The sequence below is a fragment of the Diabrotica virgifera genome, chromosome 6 (assembly GCF_917563875.1).
Source record: "Diabrotica virgifera virgifera chromosome 6, PGI_DIABVI_V3a".
Classification (NCBI taxonomy): Eukaryota; Metazoa; Arthropoda; class Insecta; order Coleoptera; family Chrysomelidae; genus Diabrotica; species Diabrotica virgifera.
The window spans coordinates 21,452,583-21,479,489 of NC_065448.1; the positions used below are offsets into that span (position 1 = coordinate 21,452,583).

The 26,907-nt window shown below is 32.8% G+C and overlaps 1 protein-coding gene across 1 annotated transcript in view; it reads left to right on the forward strand.

The window, feature by feature from the left end:
- LOC114331548 (oxysterol-binding protein-related protein 3-like) overlaps positions 1–25,211 on the forward strand; it is a 202,442-nt gene extending 177,231 nt beyond the window's left edge. The window contains exons 10-12 of the mRNA XM_028281150.2: positions 2,388–2,752; positions 21,865–22,175; positions 24,882–25,211. Coding sequence (XP_028136951.2) covers positions 2,388–2,752; positions 21,865–22,175; positions 24,882–25,029 — 824 coding nt within the window. The 3' untranslated portion in view covers positions 25,030–25,211. The remainder of the gene's footprint in view (positions 1–2,387; positions 2,753–21,864; positions 22,176–24,881) is intronic.
- The last annotated feature ends 1,696 nt before the right edge of the window (positions 25,212–26,907 follow it).

Sequence of the window (26,907 nt, forward strand, 5' to 3'; positions counted from 1 at the left end):
TGAAAACTTTTGTTTTCTATACTTCCACAAAATTTATTATTTACAACTATGTGACTACAGCTGTTTCGGCAGAGTGCCTTTCTCAAGTGATATAATTTACAATGTGTTTGCCTTTTTAAGTCTCTAACTGAAGAGGTTGAGGAGTGGGGAGCTGTTTGTCTCGAGTTGGTCATTCAGAATTATATCTGTATTTTTCAGTTTATTAATTTTCATAGATTCTAAAAAGATAGCTTAAGGCCTTTATTTTGGATATGCAGAATTTGAAACTCTTCATTGAAAGAATGATTATGATCTAGAAGGTGAAGTGCGTATGTAGAAGTGTCTGTTTTTCTATTGTTGAAAGCCCTTTTGTGTTCTGCTATCCGTTTGTCAAAAGTTCTGCCAGTTTGACCGATGTACGTTTTCGGACAGTCACCAAAAGTTAGTTTGTACACACCACTCTGTAGTTGCTTTCTCGTTCGGCTTTTATTGTTCTTAATATATTTGCTTAAGTTGTTGTTAGTTCTGAAAGCTGGTATTATTCCTTTCTTTTTTATGTATCTGGCTATTTTTGTTGTTATCTTGCCAGTATATGTGAGAGAGTAGAAGGTACTGGGTTCTTTCTGTGGTGGTGGATACACTAATTTCAGGGCTTTCTTATGGAGTTTTTGATTTAAAATTTTGTTAACTGTTTGTTCGTTATAGCCGTTGTTTACTGTTATTTGTTTAATGATGTTTAGTTCTATCTCGAAGTTATTTTTTGTCATGGGAATTTCTGTCAGTCTATGTATCATGCTATGGTAGGCTGCTAATTTGTGTTGTGTAGGATGGGATGATGAATTATGTATAGTTGTGTCACTGTGGGTAGGTTTATTATATACGGAGAACTCATGTTTGTTGTGTAGTCTGGTAATCGTTACATCTAGAAAGTTTATGGAATTATTCTGTTCTGTTTCTATTGTAAACTCAATATTACTATGAAGTGAATTAATATATGATAGAAATTAGAACATAAATAGAAACAGAACAAAATAATTCCATAAACTTTCTAGATGTAATGATTACCAGACTACACAACAAACATGAGTTCTCCGTATATCATAAACCTACCCATACTGACACAACTATACACAATTCATCATCCCATCCTACACAACACAAATTAGCAGCCTACCATAGCATGATACATAGACTGACAGAAATTCCCATGACAAAAAATAACTTCGAGATAGAACTAAACATCATTAAACAAATAGCAGTAAACAACGGCTATAACGAACAAACAGTTAACAAAATTTTAAATCAAAAACTCCATAAGAAAGCCCTGAAATTAGTGTAGCCACCACCACAGAAAGAACCCAGTACCTTCTACTCTCTCACAGATACTGGCAAGATAACAACAAAAATAGCCAGATACATAAAAAAGAAAGGAATAATACCAGCTTTCAGAACTAACAACAACTTAAGCAAATATATTAAGAACAATAAAAGCCGAAAGAGAAAGCAACTACAGAGTGGTGTGTACAAACTAACTAGTGGTGACTGTCCGAAAACGTACATCGGTCAAACTGGCAGAACTTTTGACAAACGGATAGCAGAATACAAAAGGGCTTTCAACAATGGAAAAACAGATACTTCTACATACGCACTTCACCTTCTAGATCATAATCATTCTTTCAATGAAGAGTTTCAAATTCTGCATATCCAAAATAAAGGCCTTAAGCTATCTTTTTTAGAATCTATGGAAATTAATAAACTGAAAAATACAGATATAATTCTGAATGACCAACTCGAGACAAACAGCTCCCCACTCCTCAACCTCTTCAGTTAGAGACTTAAAAAGGCAAACATATTGTAAATTATATCACTTGAGAAAGGCACTCTGCCGAAACAGCTGTAGTCACATAGTTGTAAATAATAAATTTTGTGGAAGTATAGAAAACAAAAGTTTTCAATGTTTTATTGTGAGATAAAATGAACTTCCATCAAGTAACGGTCGAATCCATCAATTAAAAATAAACCTTTTTTTAAACATTTAAAAAAGTTGTAATGAGTGTTCCCTGAAAAATACTCCGTTTTTCGGTTATTTCACGTTGAAATATTCGATTTGGAATTTGACGAAGAAGAACCTACATTTCAGTAGCTACAACTCTGCTTCTACTGGGTCTACATACTTCATAATATGTATACACCATTTTTTTTTACTTTTTTATAAGCTATATTTTTGCTAAGAATATGTTTTTCGATAAAATACTTACTTTTTGAGATATTTGCGAAAAACTGCCCAAAAACATGTTTTTTGTTAAAAATGAATATATTATTATTCACTCGGATTTTTACCACGGTATCGTAAAACTTGTATTTCGTTTTAATTTAATTGTATACTAAACTATCTTATGACACTTTAGGTGAAACATACGAATGCACCCGAGAAGACAAAGGATTTCGTTTCATTTCCGAGCAAGTGTCGCACCATCCACCAGTCAGTGCTTGCTACGCAGAAAGTCCCAGCTTTACGTTTTGGCAAGATGCTCGTGTCAAGACCAAATTTTGGGGAAAGAGCATGGAATTCCAACCTCTAGGCAACGTGAACGTGCTGCTTCCAAAAACCGGCGACCTCTACACTTGGAACAAGGTAACAACGTGCGTCCACAACTTATTCAGCGGACAGAGGTGGGTAGATCAATATGGCGAACTTAGGATAACTAATGGAAGGATAACTTGCAAGTTAACGTTTTCAAAAGCCAGTTATTGGTCTGCAAAAAGACACGAGGTAAGAGCACCAACAAAATTTTGCTAAAACTTGTTAAAAATGTTAAATAATCATACAGAAGTAAAAACTTCGTTTGTACAATGGTATAAAAACAAGTTTATTAAAACCATTAAAAGGCATCCAAAAGGATTCGCAAAACGTTTTCGATCTAGATTAGATCATCTTCAGTGCCTAGAACGAAGTATTTCCACGTTAGAATGAATGCAAAAGGTTAAAATTGTGACTAGTTGAAGAAAAAATGTGGTAATACTTACGTTCTGCTTAGTACATGAAACTAGCAACCTTATGAAATTGGTAACATCGAGAAATATGGTTTACATGATAACTATATAATATTTATAGCGACTAGCGACTCCAAGTCGATGTTAAAAGATTAAATGTGTTAGGAGTGCTCAAAGGGCAACATGGTTCCCTGGTCGATAAAAACTTGTGGTTCTTGCCAGTTCAATGGACACAGACCAACAAAGGTGAAGGAGATGACAATCCAATTATTAGACAGAAGGGACATGACAAGACAGGTAGTCAATTTTTGGTTATGAATTTAAAAAATAGTGTTGTTTAGAATTTAGATTATTAGTTAAACTGAATGTAGATTAATAACTGTATTCAACTGAAATTTAAATTATAATAAATTAGATTTTAATGAAAAAAGTTGAAAAGGCTACTCTCTATTACAGAAAGAACTGTTGTTAATTGTTAAATTGATAAAAATATTACTCATAGTATAGTCGGTGACGTCACTGATGACAGTTTTGAAAAGAAGACGAAAGTTTAATTTAGTTTGAAATAAAAGTGAAAGAAAAATAATTAAATGTGAACAATAGGGTGGGTCGAAAAAACTAAAATTTTTTTTTCAAGTCGTAATACCGCGGAAAAGTTGCGAATGTATGAGACTAAAAAGGGGTAAGAATTTAAAAAATATCGGTTTATATCTTCCGTTCGCGCATGAGCCATAAACTTTGCCAAAATTGGTAAAAAATTGATTTTTTGCGATAATTTTTAACAGATTTAATTTAGCGTGGATACGTTTGTAATAGCTCATTTTCTCATTCTTAATAACCATACTAACTAAATTTAACCGTGTTATTAAAATCTCTTAACATTGTCCGTTCGCGCAAAAGGCATAAAAATAGCCAAAATGTGACAAAATTGCATATTTCATACACGTTTAATTTTTCGTAATTAATAGTTTAGTTGAATGAAAATAATACTCACATATACATTTTGTTGAACTTGTATTGAGAACACTTAAAATAAACACACTATAAATACATCATTTTCAGAACTTTAGTAGGCTATTATTTAAAAATATTGTTTGTGAATATAGAAAAAAACCAAATTTTTTACGAGATGCAAGTTTTCAATTCGACAATATGGTCCAATGTCCACCAGTCCATTGTCCGTCCAGTCCATCTTGTATTATTTTAACACCTTTTTGCTATTACATAGTAGAAGGCACTTTGAACTGTGATTTCTGTGTAAAGTCCGGCATTGCAGACCTTGATAATTATGTTGTTCTTATGAAACCGTCGCGATTCTCAGCTCCGCAAACTTTTCCAGCGGCTTCTGTTACGAGTTTTACACATCGTTCTACTGCCTGTGTATGAACAGGAAATGACTTTAATATTACATCCCAGTTAGGGACTGAATCACTCTGAATAATTGATGTTATTTCGGGTTGTTGTTAATGTTATTTCGTCAACAGGGTTGTTGACCCTGTTATTGAGCGCAATGCTTTTTTCGCCCATCCAGAACATTTGATGTTGGCCATGACACAAGATAACAGAAAACATATAAGAGAGCTTGGACTTCGCAGAATTCTGAAAGCTAGACAGCTAGATAAAACAAGACCTAACATTAGAATACTCAAACTGCCAAAACTAAATTTTGAATGTCGAGACTATTCAGAAATAATTCATTGGTTAGACTGTGAGTTATCTCCTCCTCCATTATTAAAAGATATAAATGATGATGAAATAACATTAATTATTCAGAGTGATTCAGCCCCTAACTGGGATGTAATATTAAAGTCATTTCCTGTTCATACACAGGCAGTAGAACGATGTGTAAAACTCGTAACAGAAGCCGCTGGAAAAGTTTGCGGAGCTGAGAATCGCGACGGCTTCATAAGAACAACATTGTTATCAAGGTCTGCAATGCCGGACTTTACACAGAAATCACAGTTCAAAGTGCCTTCTACTATGTAATAGCAAAAAGGTGTTAAAATAATACAAGATGGACTGGACGGACAATGGACTGGTGGACATTGGACCATATTGTTGAATTGAAAACTTGTATCTCGTAAAAAATTTGGTCTTTTCTAAATTCACAAACAATATTTTTAAATAATAGCCTACTAAAGTTCTGAAAATGATGTGTTTAAAGTGTGTTTATTTTAAGTGTTCTCAATACAAGTTCAACAAAATGTATATGTGAGTATTATTTTCATTCAACTAAACTCTTAAATACGAAAAATTAAACGTGTATGAAATACGCAATTTTGTCACATTTTGGCCATTTTTATGCCTTTTGCGCGAACGGACAATGTTAAGAGATTTTAATAACACGGTTAAATTTAGTTAGTATGGTCATTAAGAATGAGAAAATGAGCTATTAGAGATATCTTTTAAATTTTTACCCCTTTTTAGTCTCATACATTCGCAACTTTTCCGCAGTATTACGACTTAAAAAAAATAATTTTAGTTTTTTCGGCCCACCCTAGTGAACAACTTAAAGACCTACAAAGGTAAGGGACATAGTAATGTTGTAAAAATAGAAGAGTAATGTTGTAAAAATAAAAAGAGTATTGTTGGTTGCCTATTATTGTGGTTGTAATGGTTGTTAACAAATTGAAAAAATATTTTAATTTAATTTATTGTCTGAATTAGTGAACTGATAACTTGAAATCTATAGAAGGTAATGGAGTAAACAGATTGAAATGGATGAAATATATATTACTGTAAAAGTTTTAAAGAGAGCAGAGTGATTGGCAGAAGCAGATTGAAAACAAGAAAAGGTGGTTGCCTGATATGACAGTTTGAAAAATATATTGTTCTTCTTCTTCTTCTTGTAGTTTCATGGCCTCCACCTCTTAGGTACTTGGCCAGTCCTCGTATTTAGACTAACTGGAAGGGAATCCTCTTTTCAAAGGGTCTGGATTTTTCCATATTCCCTTCTTTAAATTCATTGTGATATGATTTTCAAATAACTATTTTTATTTTATATTTTAATTTGAAATATTGTTAAAAATTGATTGATCTTTCTTAAGGTTTGGTCATTAATATTATGTAAGAGATTTTGAATTGAAATAGGGGTTGGACTTCCTATATTAACTAGTTCCTGATACAGGTCAAATTGATTTGTTTTGTTAATTGGGCATTCAAGTAACATATGAGTTATACTTCCTATCTGTCCACATTCACAAAAAGGAGTATCACTACAATTAATTTTAAACAAATGGTCTGGTGTGTGACAATGGCCCGTTCGCATTCTAATAATAGATGTTAAGTGCCTTCGATCCACAAATGTGAATTTGTGGAACCAAGGGTTTATAGAAAAATCACTTTGGCATTGTTGATACCATTTCCCTTTAGTTTTAAACTGCTTTGTCCATTCAACTTTAAACTCGTTTACAATTTTTTGTTTAATAAAAGGCAAAAAGTCAAATTTATCTATTTTAATGTCTGCAGGAACTTTTAAAGTCTTGCCTATATTTGCCAATTTATCAGCCTCTGTATTCCCCTTTACTCCAGTATGGCCTGGAATCCAAGCTAAGATTATATTAAATCCTGCTTCCATTGACTCAATAATAAGTCTTTTAGTTAGGTTTACAATATGGTTGTTTGTCCCCCAGGTGGTGTTATGTAATTTTTGGATAGCACTTTTAGCATCTGAAAAAATTATTGCTTCTTTAATATTTTTTTCAATACAAACAGATACTGCCTTGTTAATTGCAATAATTTCTGCAGTGCATATTTGAGTGTGCTCATGTAATCTGGATGCATAGTTATAATTGATTGAAGGTATGTGTACCCCAAAACCTACTGTCCTCGACTCGGGATCTAAAGAACCATCTGTAAATACCCATGTATAATTTCCATATGAAGCTGAAAATTCATTAAGAAATTCCTGATGAGTATAGATTTCCATTTTTTTGTGGGTTGAGAAAATTGTCTGAAATGTTCCCGTAAGATAATTCAGTTCGATCTGAAAGCAGGATTTAATATTCTCTTTATATAGATTAATGAGGTATTTGTCAAAATTATTTTTGATTTCAATCAAATATGGTGGCTCTTGTGATTTCCAAAATCCTATTTTATAATTTACTTTGGTTCCCAACTCTGACAGGATTTCGTTCAGTGGATTTTTCAGATCAGCTAGGATTTTCAGATAGAACTTAGCGCACAGTATTTTCCTTCTTGCATCTAATGAAATTTCTCCACTTTCTGCTAGCAAAGCATTAGTGGGGGTAGATCTCATACAGCCCGTGATGATTCGTAAAGCTTTAAACTGAATTTTATCTAATATTAAGAGTGGGGACTTACTACAGGGTTTTAATATTGCACATGAATAATCCAAATGGGGTCTTACGATTCCTTTATAAATTAATGAGACTGTATGGGGGTTTGCTCCCCACCAGGTTCCACATATTGCCCTCATTATATTCAAACCTTTTTGAGCTTGTGTTTCGATACGTTTAATATTTTCAATCCAGTTAAGTCGATTATTGAATATTGTCCCTAAATATTTAATTGATTCTCTAATAGGAATTATCTCTCCCTCTATTTTTAACGGAATATTATTGGTGATGTTTTACTTTTTGTTAAAGATTACTGCAGAGGATTTACCATGGGACAAGGGTAGTTTATTTTCTGTTAACCATTGAGTTATGTGAGTAAGACATATATTAGTTAATCTTATAAGATTATTTATATCTTCACCAACTGTTATGAGGGCTAGATCATCTGCATATTGAATTAGCCTGAAATTAGATGGAATAATGTCATGTAGCGCTTTGGTATATATGTTGAATAGTAGTGGGCTCAGGGGCGATCCCTGAGCCAGCCCTTTATCAGTGATGTTGGGTCCAATTATTTGGTATTCCCTATCTCGGATATAAACATTTCTGTTATTTAAGAATTCAAAAATTAGGTTATTATATGTATATGGTATTTTTAAATCCGCCATTTTTCTATATAAAAGGTAGATATCTATATTATCATAAGCAGCTTTTAGATCAAGGAAGACCGTTAAAACCGCTTTTCTCTCAGTAAAAGCATTAAGTACTATGTGGGAAAGCGCTACATGCGCATTACTACATCCACTTTCTTTGCGAAAGCCCAGCTGATAGCTGGGCAAAATACTATTATGCTCTACGAACCATTCTATTCTATTTTTAATTATGTTTTCTAGAATTTTACCTACACATGACGTTAAGGCGATTGGTCGGTAACTTTCTGGACTGTTTGGACATTTAGTAGGTTTTAGGAAAGGTAATATTAGTGTTTGTTTCCACTGCCATGGTATCTTACTTGTTTTTAATATATTATTGAAAATTTTTATCAAATGGGATTCTGCTATTGTGGGTATGTTTTTTAACATCGGATATGATACCTTATCCATACCAGTGGCCTTATCTTTTTTTGAGTATATTATATTAGTGTACTCAGTGTAGGTTATTTCCTCAACAGTTTCATTGCTAGGGCTCAGAAGTTTAAACCAGGGATCTACATTGCATGAAGTTAAATTATTTAGAATTTTTATCGAGGTTTCGTTATTGGGAAAAGTTACATGGCTATTAGAAAAATGAGTTCTAAATTTTTTAATTGTGCTCCAAATTTTTTTAACTGGAGTTTCCCTCGTAAGTGATCCACAAAATCGTCTAAAACTAGATTTTTTTTTAATTTGTAATTGTTTTTTAACGAAAGCTTTAATTCTATTACAGTTTATGTAATTTTCCACGGTTTGGTTATCTACACAGGTTTTGATTGCTTTTCGTCTATTGTTTATTAACTCATCGCATTCGTTGTCCCACCATGGTGCCCCCTTAGTTTTATCTCTAACTGTTATGTAAGGGATATTATCTTCTGCACTAGAATTGACAATATTATGCCATTCATTATAATCCACGTCATGTCGATCAGACAGCTTAGTTTCTATAGTGCCCATGTATTTTGGCCAATTTGCTTTTTTGAAATTTCTTCTGGTACCTAATATGCTGCCTCCATTTGAGGATTGTGTTTGGATAATTTCACATATAGTTGGGAAATGGTCACTTTGTCCACTATCTGGGTGTACCCACCAATGACACTTAGATGCTAAATCTTGAGTTACTATGGTAAGATCAACTGCTGATGGATTCTGCCCTGGTTGTACCATTCTGGTGGAGGTACCATCATTCATTATAACTAATTGTTCTTCATCAACGAATTCCATTATTATTTTCCCATTATGGTTGTTACCAGCACATCCCCATACCTGATCATGTGCATTTAAGTCTCCCATGATTATATAAGGTTTGTGAAAATCTTTTTTAATATTATTCCATGTCGATTGTTTTATTTGCTGACCTGAAGGGTTGTAGATATTAATTATATTTAGGTCAAATTTTGGTAAGTTTATACCTATCACCTGCATATTTGATGTTCTGTCAGAGTTGCTCACTCGTATACTAGTGTGTTCAAAACTATCTTTAATTAGGATCATAATGCCACCATATCCATCATATCTATCTTCCCTGTATATGAAATAGTTTTTTATATTTAATATATACGTGTTATTTGTCCATGTTTCATTTAATAAGATTACATCTGGTTTAAGTTCTTTAATGAAGATTTTTAAATTATCATAATTTGGTTTAATACTTCTAATGTTCCACTGCATGAGAGTGAAACAGCCTTGCATTTGGAATTTTTTATTTTTATTTTGATCCATAAAATGATGGGGGTGATGAGTTAATATCTAAATAGCCTGTGTCAAACGTAGGTGAGCCTATGCTTTTAAAATTACAAATTTGTGCAATAAAATTGAGAACATGTTCTCTGTCTGAATTATTTAATTTACTAGCCATATTCATAATATCTTGAAGGGACTGAGAGCTTTCTCTGAAAACGTTTTCAAAGGTTTGTTTATTGGTTTTATTAAAATTTGGTGAATTTGGGGTACTATATGCCATGGAGGAAGTGGATGGCAACCTACCATTGGGGTTTAATATATTCTCGTTGTGTAGATCTTTATCGTATGTCCCATTATCTTGTGCTCGCCTTTTATTTCCTTTAAGTGTGACACTATAAGTGCTGGATTTTTGTTGATTACTGACGTGTGTCGTTCGTCTAGAGTTTAATGGGATACTTTGTGGTTCCAGGTTTTTAGTGCCTTGAAAGGCAGGGAAATCACTCGGATGGTTAATGAAATTATTATTTTTTGTTTTTGGAATTTTTTCAGAAGCCTCAAAAAAAGATAGATTTTCTAAAGACATCATCTCTCTAATTTTTTTTTGTCTCATAAATTCGGGACATTGATGGCTTGTGCTATTATGCTCAATACTGTTACAGTGAACACATTTCATAACACACGTTTCATTTGGTTCATGTATTTTAGTACAATTAATGCATTTACTATTTTTTGTTTTGCACAGATTTTTGGTGTGCCCGTAATTTAAGCAGTTATAACACTGTATCACTGGCATTATATATGGCAAGACTCTATGTTCTATACCGCAGATCAATACTCCCCTCGGTAAAGTAGTCCCTGTAAAGGTATAACAAACAGTTCCAGTTGGGAGAAGTGTAACCACCTCCTCACTTTGGCTGCCCTGTTGAGATATCTCATCCATTTTTTGCTTAATTCTTCTATTAAAACGTTTGACATGAATAATTTTACAATTTTTTGTATTGGGTTCTGAGTATTTCAACAGGGTATCCTCTGTGAAGTCTCTATTGATAAATTTTACAATACCTTTACAGGTTACATTCTTATTAGGGATGAACAAGTCATATCCTTTATCTTTTAACGTATTTGAATCCAAAAAATCATTTGCCGCTTTTCTGTTTTTAAATTCCACACTAATTCTATTTATCCCCTTTTTATGAGTTTTAAAGATTTCGTTTAATTTTAGATCATAGATTGTAACGATCCGAAATAAGTATACCTTTAATTTAATAATATTTATTTCTCTTTTAATTCACACCGATTACTTGCATGACGTAATCATAATAATAAGTGGTCACCGCGAGAAAACTTTTTAAATTCAATTTTCAAACGCAACAAATTCCATAACGAAAGTCATTTTTCTGATAATCCACCGACTAACTGTCACTGTCTAATAAATCATTTTAAAATTTACTTGTGCATACAATCTGGTTTCACACAATAATTTTGGTAAGTTTTCATTAAATATTTCCTTTCCTTTCGGTTTAATAATGGCTGTCCATCAAAAAAAAAAAAAGAAAACGTTTGTCTTACGGTATAAATTGTTACAGGTTTTGGAATGTGAAAAAGTCACAAAAAGTCCTGACTTTTTGGCCAGATTTTGCGAGGTAGCGTATATTGTTAGGACGCTCTCGTTTTGATATGCCGTTAATTTGAGACCAATTCAATTTAAGACCGTCTAGTTTGAGGCCTGTACGAATAAAGTCAACCATATTTTGATTGTTTTACAATTGTTTATCCTGTTGCTGAATTTCCACTACATACCCATTTGGAAAACTAAAGTAATAAATTTTATTAATATTTCTCATCGATTCGGAATGTGACGACAGAATCCAGCTTATTTCCTGTTTTTTTTTGAAAATTGAATATTTAGTTTCTAAATAATTTTGTTAGAATACTCTGCTACATAATATTATATTATTTCTTATTTGTGAAGACTAAGAAAGCTTTCCGGCGTCCAAAAATAAGTTAATTACATAGTAAATAATAATAATATCTTCTTTTTCGTTTTGATAAAATTATAATTTTTTTTGTTATTTAATTGAACGATAAATATACCATACTCTAACGTTATTACCGTTGTTCACTATTCCTAGTTTTTTTTATACTTAATTCTATTCCAGATGATGAGGTGTATCTAGGTGATATAGTAAAGGTAGTTAACCTCCTAATAAATATTTCATATATTTTTTTTTTGTGTAATCTGACTATGTATACCATGTTTGTTTTGTGTGGTTTCCATGTTTCTCCTAGGTTAGCTGAAAGATATGGTGGCGCCCGCTGAAGATTGGAAAATAAGACCTGACACCGATCGTTGTACTAAAATATTTTTTTTTTTATTTGATTTTCATAATTTGATCTGATAAACAGCATCACATCTCTAATAACATCCATAAGAATCCATCCCTATAATCTCTAGAGACTAGAGCTACCGTGGTATTTATATGTGTTAGCTTCCTCCAGTGTGTTTCTCATTTTTTTTATCATTTTATTTGAGTGAAATCTCACCATTCTATGAATCGACACTATAGTGTTGCTACACATAATTTGACGCTCGAACGTGGGACTTATTCTGTAGAGGTTTGTGATAGTGTTTTTTTTAAGTATAAGAACAGGCATACATAGAAATAAAAAAGGAACTAAATTTTTTTTCTTTCACCTTTTATTTTTTTTCGATAACATAACACCTTAGTAAGTACCAGGAACAGCAACAAAGAACAATCTATTCAAATTTAGAAAAAATAGATATCTTGTTAATGATAAAAATTTTGGTTGCATTGTTTATGTAAACTGAATGATAGGAATAAATAATTCCAGTTTTTTCCGATTGTTAGTGTTTGTTTGAATCTGTCAACAGAATACCTCCAAGGGTAAACTGTGGATTGTGTCCTAATGATTGAGTGATTTTGCCTTTTTAGTGTATGTTTTTTTTTCTGGACAACAGTGTCGTGTCTGGTCGCATATCAAATATTTTGTTTTTGGCAGGTAATAACGAAGTCGTCGTGTGTTTGTAGTTGACTCAAGTCTTTTGTATTTCGGAAAGTTCTGAAAGTTCTTTTTGTGTGAATTTCCAGTTTAGAAAGAAAATTTCAAACATACCAAGGAGATTACGAAAATATTTATCTTGTGTCTTTGAGTCAAGTTACTACAAATTTATTTCCCCAAATGTGACTTAGTTTTTTTTTTTGTTTGCTGAAGTGCACACTATCGTTTTTTCGACGACTTAAATATATTGATTTGGTTAAGAAAATTTTTTTCTTTTCTATTGAGATTTTGTTAATTCTTTTAACGATAATATGGAGTCCTCTATTGTACCATATTTAAAAGTTGATGAGTTAGATTATGAACTTTTTATACGGGGAGTTAAAACTACAAGGAGTGTTAGTGACAAAAAGACTATTCTTCGTAAACTTCTGTTAAAGAATTCTCCAATAGACATTGAAATCAATGTTCTTCACTTTGACGATGAAAAGACAAGCATTGATAACACTTTAGCTGATATTACCAACCTTGTTGATGAATTTGAAGGTGATGATAATGATTCTGTCTACCGTAGAGCTAAGGCTAGGTTGACCCATCTCGCTTATAGAATTGCTCGTCTTCCTAGTGTTTCAGCTGATGAAGTAGAATACAAAAATGAAGCTACTGCAAATTGCTTATTATATGAAGGTCAACTTGATGATAAGATTGTCTCTAGTCAACCATCCACTACCTTAGGTACTCCGATTAATCAGAACAATGTCGTTATCCCAACTCCAGTTGTACAAGTTTCTCATCCGATCAATCTTGCTGATTGGAACATCAAATTCAATGGTGATCCAAAAAGTGTATTCTCTTTCCTTGAAAAAGTTAAAGACATCTCAGAATCTAGGAATGTTTCACAAGAACTACTTTTTCGTTCAGCTGTAGAATTATTTTCTGGCAGTGCTGCTACATGGTTTAGAAGCGTTCGTCATACCATCACGAATTGGCTCGACCTTACTGTTTTATTAAAAACTACATTTCTACCGCATGACTATGACGAGGAATTATGGAGTCAGATCAAAACTAGGAAACAAAAGAGGAATGAATCTTTTGCTTTGTATCAAGCTCAAATTCTGTCCTTGTCAAAACGTCTGACTACCCTTCCTATTGAAAAAACTCTAGTTAAATATATGAGACAGAATATTCTTCCAGAGTATATTCCCTTAATTGCTTTAACCGATACTAACACCATCGAGGAACTTTCAATAGTTATCAGAAAATTAGAAAATAACGCTCAGATTTCAAATGTTAAGAAAGAATCATCTTCTAATGTTGCTTTGGTTAGTCACCAACGTCAGACTAAACATTCTAATTTTAGGAATAAAAAATCTTCTCAAAACCATGCTGAATCGAATCAGTCTTCTGAAAACCTTTCAAGTGGAAGTCCCAAAAATGTTATATGTTTTAATTGTCAAAAACCGGGGCACTTTTCCAGTGAGTGTAGACGAAAACATCAGCGTTACTGTTATCGCTGTGGTAAAAAAGATGTCACCATTCCAACATGCCCCAATAATTGTTCAAAAAACTAAAGAATGACACTACTGTGTTCGGTAGGTGTGTCTTTCGTAGGAGTAAAGAATCCGAACGAAAATGTCTTTCTATTTCGACTAACAAAAATTTCGATTCAAATGAGTGGTCCAAATGGCTCAATAACGTTAAAATTTTTTTAAACCAACCAAAACCACAAATAACTCCAGTTATATATTCCAAACCGTGTGACAACCGACCATATCTAAAGGTACAAATATTTTTTCAGACTTTTACTCTTCTGTTAGATACAGGATGTACTACCACTGTCGTAGGATCCCAGGGAATTGAATTTCTTCTAAAACATGACGTTCAGATTGCAATACCCAATCATAAGAGTGTATCGCTTGCCGATGGTTCTAGTCAAAAGGTAACTGGAATTGTAGATTTGCCGATAGTTGCTAATGGCGTATGTCACGTCATAAACTGTCTTATTGTTCCATCCTTACCTCTTACATTTATTCTTGGTAGCAATTTTATTTCGAAATTCTCTCTTTCGTTGAATTTTACTCAAAACACTTGGAATGTAAAAAATCGAGTATGTTTAACATCATGTGATGAATCAGAAATGAATGAGTCTTTTGATTATTTGAGTTCTATTGAATCGTTAGATCCAGAATCGAAAAATCGTGCAGAAAAAGCTATACAAAGTTTCCAAGAAGTAGACAATAAAAATGGGATAGGTTTAACTAATAAGATCAAGCTCACTATTGACACTGGTGATGCCAAACCATTTCGGAAACGTCCTTTCCCAATGTCCCCATATATGGCCAAAATTCTAAATGATGAATTGGACGAAATGTTAAAACTTAACGTCATAGAACCTTCTAATAGTCCATGGTGTTCCCCTGTGTTACTGGTCAAGAAGAAGACAGGCGAGTATAGATTTTGCTTTGATGGCAGAAATTTGAACGAGGTCACCCGTCATGACACTTATCCTTTGCCAAACATCGATCGTATTTTGTCTCTTTTAAGAAATGCTAGATATATCAGTTCCATCGATCTTAAAAAAGCTTTCTGGCAAATTCCCCTTGATAATGCTTCACGTGAAAAAACCGCTTTCGCTGTAGTAGGTCGTGGACTTTTCCAATTTACAGTCATGCCTTTTGGCTTATGCAATTCTGCACAGACACAACAAAGACTAGTCGATCAAATTTTTGGTCCCGAATTCGAACCATATATCTTTACTTACATCGACGATATAATAGTTTGTTCAGCTACAGCCGAAGAGCATATAGCCCTCCTTCAAAAAGTGAAAGATAAACTCAAAGAAGCAAATCTTACCATCAATGTGGAAAAATGTGAATTTTTTAAAACATCTCTTAAATATTTAGGTTACATCGTTGGCAATAATTCATTGAGATCTGATCCTGATAAGATAACTGCTATGGTCAATTATCCTCGTCCGACTAACACCACGGAAATAAAACGTTTCATTGGCTTGTGTTCTTGGTACCGACGTTTTATCAAAGATTTTTCGACACTTGTCTCTCCCATTAATGACTTACTTAAAGGTAAGAAGAAAAAGGAACTTATATCTTGGAATCCCGAAGCTGAAAAAGCCTTTCTCTCTGTTAAAGAAGCTTTAATATCTTCTCCTGTTTTAGTACAGCCTGATTTCTCCTGTCCGTTTACTGTTCAATGTGATGCTAGCAATACTGGTCTTGGTGCTGTTTTAACCCAAGAAATTGATGGCGGAGAAAAGGTAATCGCTTATGCAAGTCGTTCTTTAACTAAGCAGGAACGTAACTTTTCCACGACTGAGAAAGAGTGCTTAGCCGTGTTGTTTTCGGTTGAAAAATTTCGTCCTTATATTGATGGAGTCGAGTTTACTATCATAACTGATCATTACTCTCTTTTGTGGCTAACGAATCTTAAGAATCCGACTGGACGTTTATCTCGTTGGGCGATGCGTTTAAAACAGTTTGGTTTTAGAATTATACATCGAAAAGGAACTTCCCACAATGTACCGGATGCACTTAGCAGAACTCATGAACATTCTGAAATTTCCTATCTTGAGGTAGATACCGATCGTATCGATCCCTGGTTCGATAATCTGCGTTCTAAGATCCTTAATCATCCAGATGAATTTCCCCAATGGAAAGTCGAAAACGATCTCGTCTATAAATTCATACCGTCTTGTTTACCGTTTAATTCGAATATGTTTGAGTGGAAAATATTAGTGCCCAAACCTCAACGTCGTGATGTCATCAATTCATGCCATGAACCACCAACATGTGCACACCTCGGTGCTTACAAAACTCTTGCACGTATCCGAGAACGTTATTATTGGCCGAAGATGCGCCAAGACGTTGTAAAGTATGTTAGATCTTGTAAGACTTGTGGAGCTCAAAAAGCCCCTAATACTGCTAAAATTGGAAAAATGGGTCGTCAAAAACAAGCCGATTTTCCTTGGCAAATCATTGCTGTAGATTTAATAGGTCCTTTGACTCGTAGTAAAAGTGGCCACTCCTGGTTACTTGTAGTAGCTGATTGGTTTTCTAAATTTACTCTATTACATCCTTTGAGGAAAGCTACTGCTTCGAATATTTGCAATTTTCTTGAAAATCAAGTTTTTCTCATGTTTGGAGTTCCTCAGCATCTTCTTTGTGATAATGCCCCTAATCTTAATTGTAAGATCATGAAAGATCTGTGTGATCGTTACAACGTTCAAAAAATATGGTTTTCCGCAGTCTATTCCCCTCAGGTTAATTTTGTCGAGAGAAGCAACCGTGTCATCGGAACTGCTATTCGTTGTTACGTAGAAAATCACTGTGACTGGGATAAAGAAATCCATAAGATTCGTCAGGCAATAAACACCGCCAAGCATGAAGTGACTCAATTCACTCCAGCTTTTTTAAATTTTGCTCGACATGTACCTATCTCGGGAAATTATTACGGTCGAATACCAAATGATCTTGTTGATTTGGAAATTGTCCCAGGTGACCGTAAATCATATGCCTCTGAAGTTAAAGGTTTGTCTGAAGTTTTCTCTTTTGTACGCAAGAATATCACCAAAGCTTATGAGCGCAATGCCAAGACGTACAACCTGCGCAAGCGTGATGTCCAATTTAGTGTTGGAGATAAAGTATGGAGAAAGAATATGGCTCTCTCCAGTGCACCAAAAAAATATATGGCAAAACTTGCGCCTAAATATGTGTTATGTACAATTGTGAAGAAATTTTCTCCTCTAATATATGGTTTGAAAAATCCTGATGGATCTAATGCTGGCAAATGGCACATAAAGGATTTGAAAACATATTATCCTGATAATGATTCAGACGACGAACCGAACTCGTCAGATACAGAATAAAAGAAAGTTTTTCTTTATTTAATACTGTATCGAGTGTATGTATAAACTTCTCCTGTTTAAATTACTTATGGCCAGTGTGTCCTTTGTGACCATTTTTGTTTTGTAACGATTTTGTTTTTCTTTTGCCAAATAAATCCAGACATCCATGATCTGTCTTATCTGGTAATTGCGAGAGAAAAATTTTATAATTGTGTTGTTTTTGCTTTGAGTTCGGCAACCATACATAAAGCTGTCAGATGTGTATACTATACGCATGCTGGTCGTTTTTGGTTTATGCCTCTACTGTGTATCACAATGTTAATGATATGTAGGTTATATATCATATATCTGTTGTGCAGTTTGTTTTAATCTTGGTGTGTATTGTTAACACACTACCTTTTAGTTCTGGTTGATGATGGATGTTAGTGTCGATTTCATGAATATTGGTAAATGGTAAATTTTTGGCCGACATAACGTTTTTTAGATAATACATCTAAATAGTCAACATGTGTGTTTTGTGATTTCTCTTTCCCTATATAGAGAGATTTGATATACTCATGGGGTCACAAAAACAAAATGATGTATTAGTACATAATGTAGTTAATAGTAAATATAGTATTTTTTTTTATTTTTTTATGGGAATCGTTTATATCCTGAATTGTAGTAAACAGTACCTACTGTTCTGATATGTATTCTATCATATGAGTACTAGTTCGAATATTGTAGTTGTACTTTACCCTATAGACTAGGAATTTTGACTCCTTGCATTCAATATTTTTCTCATTCTTTCTCATTTTGTTACTAGCGTTCAACGGATGTCTTGGATAGCCAGGCACAGAGAAGGGCTAGGAAAAATGTTAGCAGATTTCCGCCAGCTACTTGTCGGAATAATAAGTTTTTCAGATATACCGTACCAATAATAATTTTTGAGTATCCTGATTAACTTTAAGTTATGTAACCTAGGATTTTAGACCCTCACCGATTTTGAGCTTACCGAATTTGACCCTCACCAAAAATGTCCCTATTACAGGCGTTTGATACGCGTTAGTTATCACCAGTCCTAAGGAAACAATAACTATTACCATCTATCTCATATGCAAGTATGTCATCCCGTATTTCTAATGTCTAACTTTTCTCCAGTATAACCCAATTCTTTTGTTTTCGAAAAACTAGTAACGTACCTCTATGTCTGAATTTCATGGTTTGTTTCTTTTATGGCCATGTTCCTACTTTTTGTTTTTTTTTTTTAGTTTACTCATATAACATTTACGCTGTGAGTGAACGTAGAAATGTGAAAATATGTGATTAAGTCCGCTTATAGACGTGAGGATAAATACGTATACCTCAAGTCGAGAGATATAATGAAAATCTCTATATGTCAAGCCACAACGGCTACAATTCTCCTTCCATTTTAGTGTAATAGTATGGTCGTTTGAATAAATTTTATCTAAATTTTCTTTGGATGTATGAATTTGTCTTGGTCGTTTCGTTACGTGTGTTTCCACACCCATAGTCCGATCTAAATCGCGCTAGCGAGCTTTAGTTCGTGAAGGAGGTTGTGTAACGATCCGAAATAAGTATACCTTTAATTTAATAATATTTATTTCTCTTTTAATTCACACCGATTACTTGCATGACGTAATCATAATAATAAGTGGTCACCGCGAGAAAACTTTTTAAATTCAATTTTCAAACGCAACAAATTCCATAACGAAAGTCATTTTTCTGATAATCCACCGACTAACTGTCACTGTCTAATAAATCATTTTAAAATTTACTTGTGCATACAATCTGGTTTCACACAATAATTTTGGTAAGTTTTCATTAAATATTTCCTTTCCTTTCGGTTTAATAATGGCTGTCCATCAAAAAAAAACAAAAAGAAAACGTTTGTCTTACGGTATAAATTGTTACAGGTTTTGGAATGTGAAAAAGTCACAAAAAGTCCTGACTTTTTGGCCAGATTTTGCGAGGTAGCGTATATTGTTAGGACGCTCTCGTTTTGATATGCCGTTAATTTGAGACCAATTCAATTTAAGACCGTCTAGTTTGAGGCCTGTACGAATAAAGTCAACCATATTTTGATTGTTTTACAATTGTTTATCCTGTTGCTGAATTTCCACTACATACCCATTTGGAAAACTAAAGTAATAAATTTTATTAATATTTCTCATCGATTCGGAATGTGACGACAGAATCCAGCTTATTTCCTGTTTTTTTTTGAAAATTGAATATTTAGTTTCTAAATAATTTTGTTAGAATACTCTGCTACATAATATTATATTATTTCTTATTTGTGAAGACTAAGAAAGCTTTCCGGCGTCCAAAAATAAGTTAATTACATAGTAAATAATAATAATATCTTCTTTTTCGTTTTGATAAAATTATAATTTTTTTTGTTATTTAATTGAACGATAAATATACCATACTCTAACGTTATTACCGTTGTTCACTATTCCTAGTTTTTTTTATACTTAATTCTATTCCAGATGATGAGGTGTATCTAGATGATATAGTAAAGGTAGTTAACCTCCTAATAAATATTTCATATATTTTTTTTTGTGTAATCTGACTATGTATACCATGTTTGTTTTGTGTGGTTTCCATGTTTCTCCTAGGTTAGCTGAAAGATATGGTGGCGCCCGCTGAAGATTGGAAAATAAGACCTGACACCGATCGTTGTACTAAAATATTTTTTTTTTATTTGATTTTCATAATTTGATCTGATAAACAGCATCACATCTCTAATAACATCCATAAGAATCCATCCCTATAATCTCTAGAGACTAGAGCTACCGTGGTATTTATATGTGTTAGCTTCCTCCAGTGTGTTTCTCATTTTTTTTATCATTTTATTTGAGTGAAATCTCACCATTCTATGAATCGACACTATAGTGTTGCTACAAGATTTCTCTAGCTATGGCCAAATAGTTATATTTCCCGATATTCAAATTTTCATTATTGGATTCTATATAGACTTCAAACGGACCTTTATCATAAATATCATATCTAGATGGGATGTTATTTAAATTTATACTTTCTTTTTTATCAGTAACAATTATTTGTTTTTTGTTATTTCTTAAATTATTATTATTACTTAGATTGCCTATATAACTCGTATTTGTAGTCATTGGAACATCAAAGTTATCATTTTTTTCGACTAAATTTAAATCTGGGGGCTTATCACCCCCAGACGTGTCCCCCATTTTTAAAACTAGTTTGCTTTATTTATTTAATTTTTTTTAATTATTCTATTAAAGTGTTTTAATTTAGGCTATTAGAATTATAATTTATAAAAGATTTTATTAAAATACCTGACTTTCAAAAGCCGACAGCAATTCAAATTTTGACACACTACCTTGTCAAAAAATCAATCAAACTTTAAATTCCAAATTATTAGCTATTTTTATCCAAATTTTCTCAGAATTAACTTCGGAATATAGTTCTTGCAGCTACGTGACAAAAATTATTGCAGTATTACTTTTTCTGTCTCAACTAAACGGCTTTTTCAGAGAACTCTGATATAAGTATATCATTCAACTTTGACTCATATTATACCTATCAAAATATATTGTTCACATTTAATTATTTTTCTTTCACTTTTATTTCAAACTAAATTAAACTTTCGTCTTCTTTTCAAAACTGTCATCAGTGACGTCACCGTCATTAAAATCTTTTTCATTAAAATCTAATTTATTATAATTTAAATTTCACTTTAATACAGTTATTAATCTACATTCAGTTTAACTAATAATCTAAATTCTAAACAACACTATTTTTTAAATTCATAACTAAAAATTGACAACCTGTCTTGTCATGTCGCTTCTGTCTAATAATTGGATTGTCATCTCCTTCACCTTTGTTGGTCTGTGTCCATTGAACTGGCAAGAACTACAAGTTTTTATCGAGCAGGGAACCATGATGCCCTTTGAGCACTCCTAACACATTTAATCTTTTAACATCGACTTGGAGTCGCTATAAATATTATATAGTTATCATGTAAACCATATTTCTCGATGTTACCAATTTCATAAGGTTGATAGTTTCATTTACTAAGCAGAACGTAAGTATTACCACATTTTTTCTTCAACTAGTCACAATTTTAACCTTTTGCATTCATTCTAACATGGAAATACTTCGTTCTAGGCACTGAAGATGATCTGATCTAGATCGAAAAATCCTTTTGGATGACATTTAATGGTTTTAATAAACTTTTTTTTATACCATTGTACAAACGAATTTTTTACTTCTGTATGATTTTTTAATTATGGTATACAGCCAGCTACTTGGTATTTTCCCATTGATTTTGTTTTTATGTTAAATGTTTTTCCTATTTCAGATTGTTGGAGCGGTTTATGATGAATCTGGTCAAACAGTTCGAAAACTTTTCGGAAAATGGTCAGAGTCTTTGTATTGTGGTGTAGCTCCATCTGCCAGGTGTATTTGGCGTGCTGGTACTTTACCGCCCAATCAAGAACATTACTACGGCTTTACTCGCTTTGCAATTGAGTTAAATGAACTAGGACCCGATTCTAATTTTCTACCACCCACTGATACGAGGTTTAGACCAGATCAGAGAGCGCTTGAAGAAGGTGATCTTAGTACTGCCGAAACGGTTAAGCTACAATTGGAAAGTTTACAAAGGGAGAGGTAAGATAATTAACGTTTAATTTTAACTTTTAATACCAATGAAGGTATTAATTTAATTAAACTGTAGCATTACTACGGGATCCGAATCTACATCGATTTTCACCCATCTGCTTTCCGGATTAAACATTTTTTTTATTAAATTTTATACATGGACAAATATTACTCGCATGGGTTGCCTATCAAAATCTTGTCAGAGCTATCCTTAAGGGGGGCGTAGAGTTTGAAATCAACATTTCAAGCCCATTTTTGAGATTTTTTTTTGAAAGTATGGTGGATTTATTTTATTTTTAAAATACATAATTAAGCATGTTCAGTACAATTCATAGAACATTAAAAAAAATTAAATGACAAATATTGAAAAATAAGACAACGGTGGCAAATTTTTAAAGACGCCTCAAAAAAGCAATGAATTTTGCGGTGGACATCAGAATTAATCATTGGATCATGTTAAACAAAAAATTCAAAAAGATTTTATTAGCTTATAGGCTATTAATTATGTACTTTAGAAAGGAACTACAACGTTAACGGGGTTTTATTGTTTCATATGGTCAATGGACCTCTAAATATGAAAAACTTGGGGAGTGCTACCATTTAAAGGTGTGCGTTTTTAAGAAAGGGGTGAATTAGTCCCTAGGCACAGGGCGAATTTGGGTGAGTTATATGCACTATTGGTACAAACACGTCTACAGGAAAATTGTTTCAGGTTAAATTTCCTATCGAAACATCACATTTTAAAGTAAAAAATTCAAAGGAAAAGCAAGAAAAAACAACACGAGAGATAGCAATTTTGTTATATGCCCCATAACTTTTTTTCACATGGATATAGGTATATGCATTGCTTCACAGAAAAAAAACTTCCATCCTTCCTCTTTAAAACGACGTTTGGTAGAAGTCTTTATGATTTACATTTTCCAAAATATGATGTAATAGGAAGAAAAGTCAATTACCTTTAAAATGGTCTATTGTAGAAGGCTGTATGGTATGACTATTTTAAAACAAGATATGCTTTTACAAAATGTTACTTTTATACATACAAGGTCCCACTAAGTTGGAACCATATTGAAAACTTTTTTATTATTAACATTATGAAAAAAAATTATTCTTTATAAAATGCTCTGCATAGTCTAAAACCTAAGATGCAATCATCAGATATCACATTTTATCAATAGTGTACGAGGTATGTTAAAAAATATGAATTTCGCTCAAGAGTAAAGTGCCTTTATGTTTTACAAAATCGAAAAGTGTTATTTAGAAAAGTTATGTGGAATTAAAAATTATATTAGAATATGCAATTATATTCTTCTAATTGAAAAAAATAAAAAAAATTTAAAATTTTTCTGAAATTACAGATACCCTTGGATATCCTACGGATAGCTTGTTTAAAAATAGTCTTAGAATTTTTGCAATACACCATTTTAAAGTAAAGAAAATAAGCTTTTTTTATTCCACAATATATATACCTAAGTGTACAAGAAAAAAAAAGTCATAATGAAAAATTTAAAAAATAATCATTAAAAATATCAAAAATCATTAAAAGTATAAAACCTTGAAAAATCATAACTAGCTTAAAAAGAGCCGTATAACCTTATACAATAGACCGTTTTAAAGGTAATTGACTTCTCTTTCTACTGAATGCACCATTGCATATATCTAGAAATGCGTACAAAAAAGTTACAGAGCAATGTTTACGAAATAATGGGGAAAATGGCCCAAAAATGCTGTGAGCGGCGAACTTTGAAAAATCCTATTTCAGAAACTATAGGTCCTAGAGACTTTTATCAAACTTCATTTTAAAGAGGAAAGATGGAAACTATTTTCGCTGTTCCTATACCTATATCCCGGTGGAAAAAAGTTATGGGGCAAAAAACAAAATAGCTTTTTTCGTGTTTTTTCTTCCTTTTTTTTTGAATATTTTTTTGTAAAAAAATATTTTTGACTTTAAAATGCGATATTTCGATAGTAAATTTAACCTGGAACATTTTTCCTGTAGACGTGTTAGTACCAAAAGTGCATAGAACTCACCCTAATTCATCCTGTGCCTAGGGACTAATTCACCCCTTTCTCAAAAACGCACTCATTTAAATGGTAGCACTCCACGGTTTTTTCAAATATAGAAGTCCATTGACCATATGAGACAATAAAATCCCGTTAACGTTGTAGTTCCTTTTAGCTGTTTTATTTTGAACATAATGAATAGCCTATTATGAGTTTCTCGAGGTAACGCTTTTAAGTTTTTTTAGTTTTAACAATTTTTTACTTTTAGTTATCACTCAGAAGTCAAAACAACGAATTTTTTTTGCAAAAAAAGGCTGAAGACCAACATATTTATTATCGTTAAACAAAAAATATCTCGACAGCCTACCTCACCAGATGTCTGAAGAAAATATATACAAAATTCCAGGTGGACCGGTCAAGTAGTTTTTTAGTTACAATGTCTACCGCCTTTGAAAAAAGCAGTTTTGAGAAAAACGCGTTTAAGTTTTGTCAACTTTTATTTTCAATTTATTTTTGTCTGTCAAATCGTATAGTGATGCACACCTGAATATGTTCTTGAATCGCGGAGTAATTTATAAAAAAAAATGGGGACAACTTTGTACTGTACAGAACAGAACATGTACTGCTTAAAATACCCTATTTTGTTTCTTAACCATTTGTAAATGTTAATATGTCTCTTAAATGCCACTTTCATGTCTTTTATTTTAACAGGAGGAAAAGAAGAGAAGAATTAGGCGTCGTCTACGAACCCAAATGGTTCTCGCCGTCCCAGGACGACACCTGGCAGTACAACGGCAAGTACTGGGACACGCGGAAGAACCCAGGCTTCGCGAACCTTCAGTTCGAATCGCTTTGGTGACCTGTGACCTGTTTTTTTAGTTGATGTTAGGACTGATTTTAATAATTTGGTGATCGGTTACACGTAACGATTTTATTCCTAAATGTGCTACTAGGATTAAGTGTTTAGGAGCCATTTTACTATTAGTTAATTCTAATTTATGAACAATCGGTACTCAGTAGGTAAATAGAGAGCTTTATAGATGGTGCGATGTTTTGATTGGACGGATTGAAGGTAGTAGTCGCTTTAAAAAACGCTTGAAATTTTGTGAAATTTTCTTATAGTATATATGAATATATAGTCCGTCCGCTAGGACTTTTCCCATGCGGTATGATTCATTTTCAATCAAATTAAGTCAAAACATAAATTGAAACGAACGTCGATGTGTATATACATTTTGTATACTGTACACTATATACTACACACATAGGCGTACGTTTCACTTTCTGTTTTGACTTAATTTGATTGAGAATGAATCGTACCGCATGGGAAAAGTTATAGCGGACGGACTATATTTTCTCTTCTGGTACACGATTCTATGTACTGAAAGGTCTCTTATCAGAATATGCTTTAGTCTTTATCACCTTGACAGCGTTTAGAGATATTCATAAACTTACGTTGGGTGTGTTACGAGGCATACATATCCCGTATACCCCATTTGCAACCGTGCGTTACGAAACAGTCGGCGCAGCTAACCGTTAGTGTGGTACGAGGTCTATTTGTCCCGTCACACAGCGAAGATGTTAAATTTTGTATTGATGTGTCTTTGAATTTTAACTTTAAAAGGGGTAAACCCTGTAATTGGCTGTATACCTTCGATAAAACAACGTGGAATGTAGTAAACACTTCTGTTGCATATAGGTATATGAATTTATTAAAATTCTTAAAGTTTATCCACAAGGGAGTGGAAGTACAAAACGTTTTCGGTCAAACTAACCATCATCAGTGTAAACCTGGAAATAAGTGAACCACTTAGATTGAAATTTTGACAATTGAAAAAATAGAAAATGTGGTTACTTACGTCCAGTGTACAAGTAATTGTAACTAGCCACTTCAATAGGTGTAGAAACCTCTAAATTACATTATTGTTACATTATGTATTAAAAAGTAATCGACATTGAGTCGATGTCTTAAGATTTTAAAGTATACATGTGGATGTATTGTACGAGCAATGTACGAGCAAGGATGAAATACATCCGCATGTATATCTTAAAATCTTAAGACATCGACTCAATGTCGATTACTTTTTATTATATAATGTAACAATAATGTAATTTAGAGGTTTTTACGCCTATTTTATTTATTTATTTATTGAAGTGGCAAGTTATAATTACTTGTACACTGGACGTAAATAACCATTTTCTATTTTTTCAACTGTCAAAATTTCTCCCTTTTGCTTTTTAATCTAAGTGGTTCACTTATTTCTAGGTTTACACTGATGATGGTCAGTTTGACCGAAAACGTTTTGTACTTCCACTCCTTTGTGGATAAATTTTAAGAATTTTAATAAATTCATATACCTATATACAACAGAAGTGTTTACTTTATTCCACGTTGTCTTTGAATTTAGTCCGTCAACCAATCCTAGCAGAATTATCCTACACTTAAAGCAACATGAACAATTCATAACAACAGGCAAGAATAAGAACCCTCACTTGTTCCTCTATCTGCTTTTAATGCAATATGTAATGGTCATCAAAAAGAGCGCAATATTGAAAATTTCATATCTGACGTTTTGGCTTCAGTATATCATAAAAAAGTCTTGCTAGACTCAAAAATCCTGTTCTTGTGCCATTTATAGTGTTTTTTTTTTGTTGGCATGTGTCATTTTTTGCGTTTAATGATTTTGAAATTTTTTGAGCGGCTTAGGCCTTTTTTTTGGGGTTTTTATGATTTTTT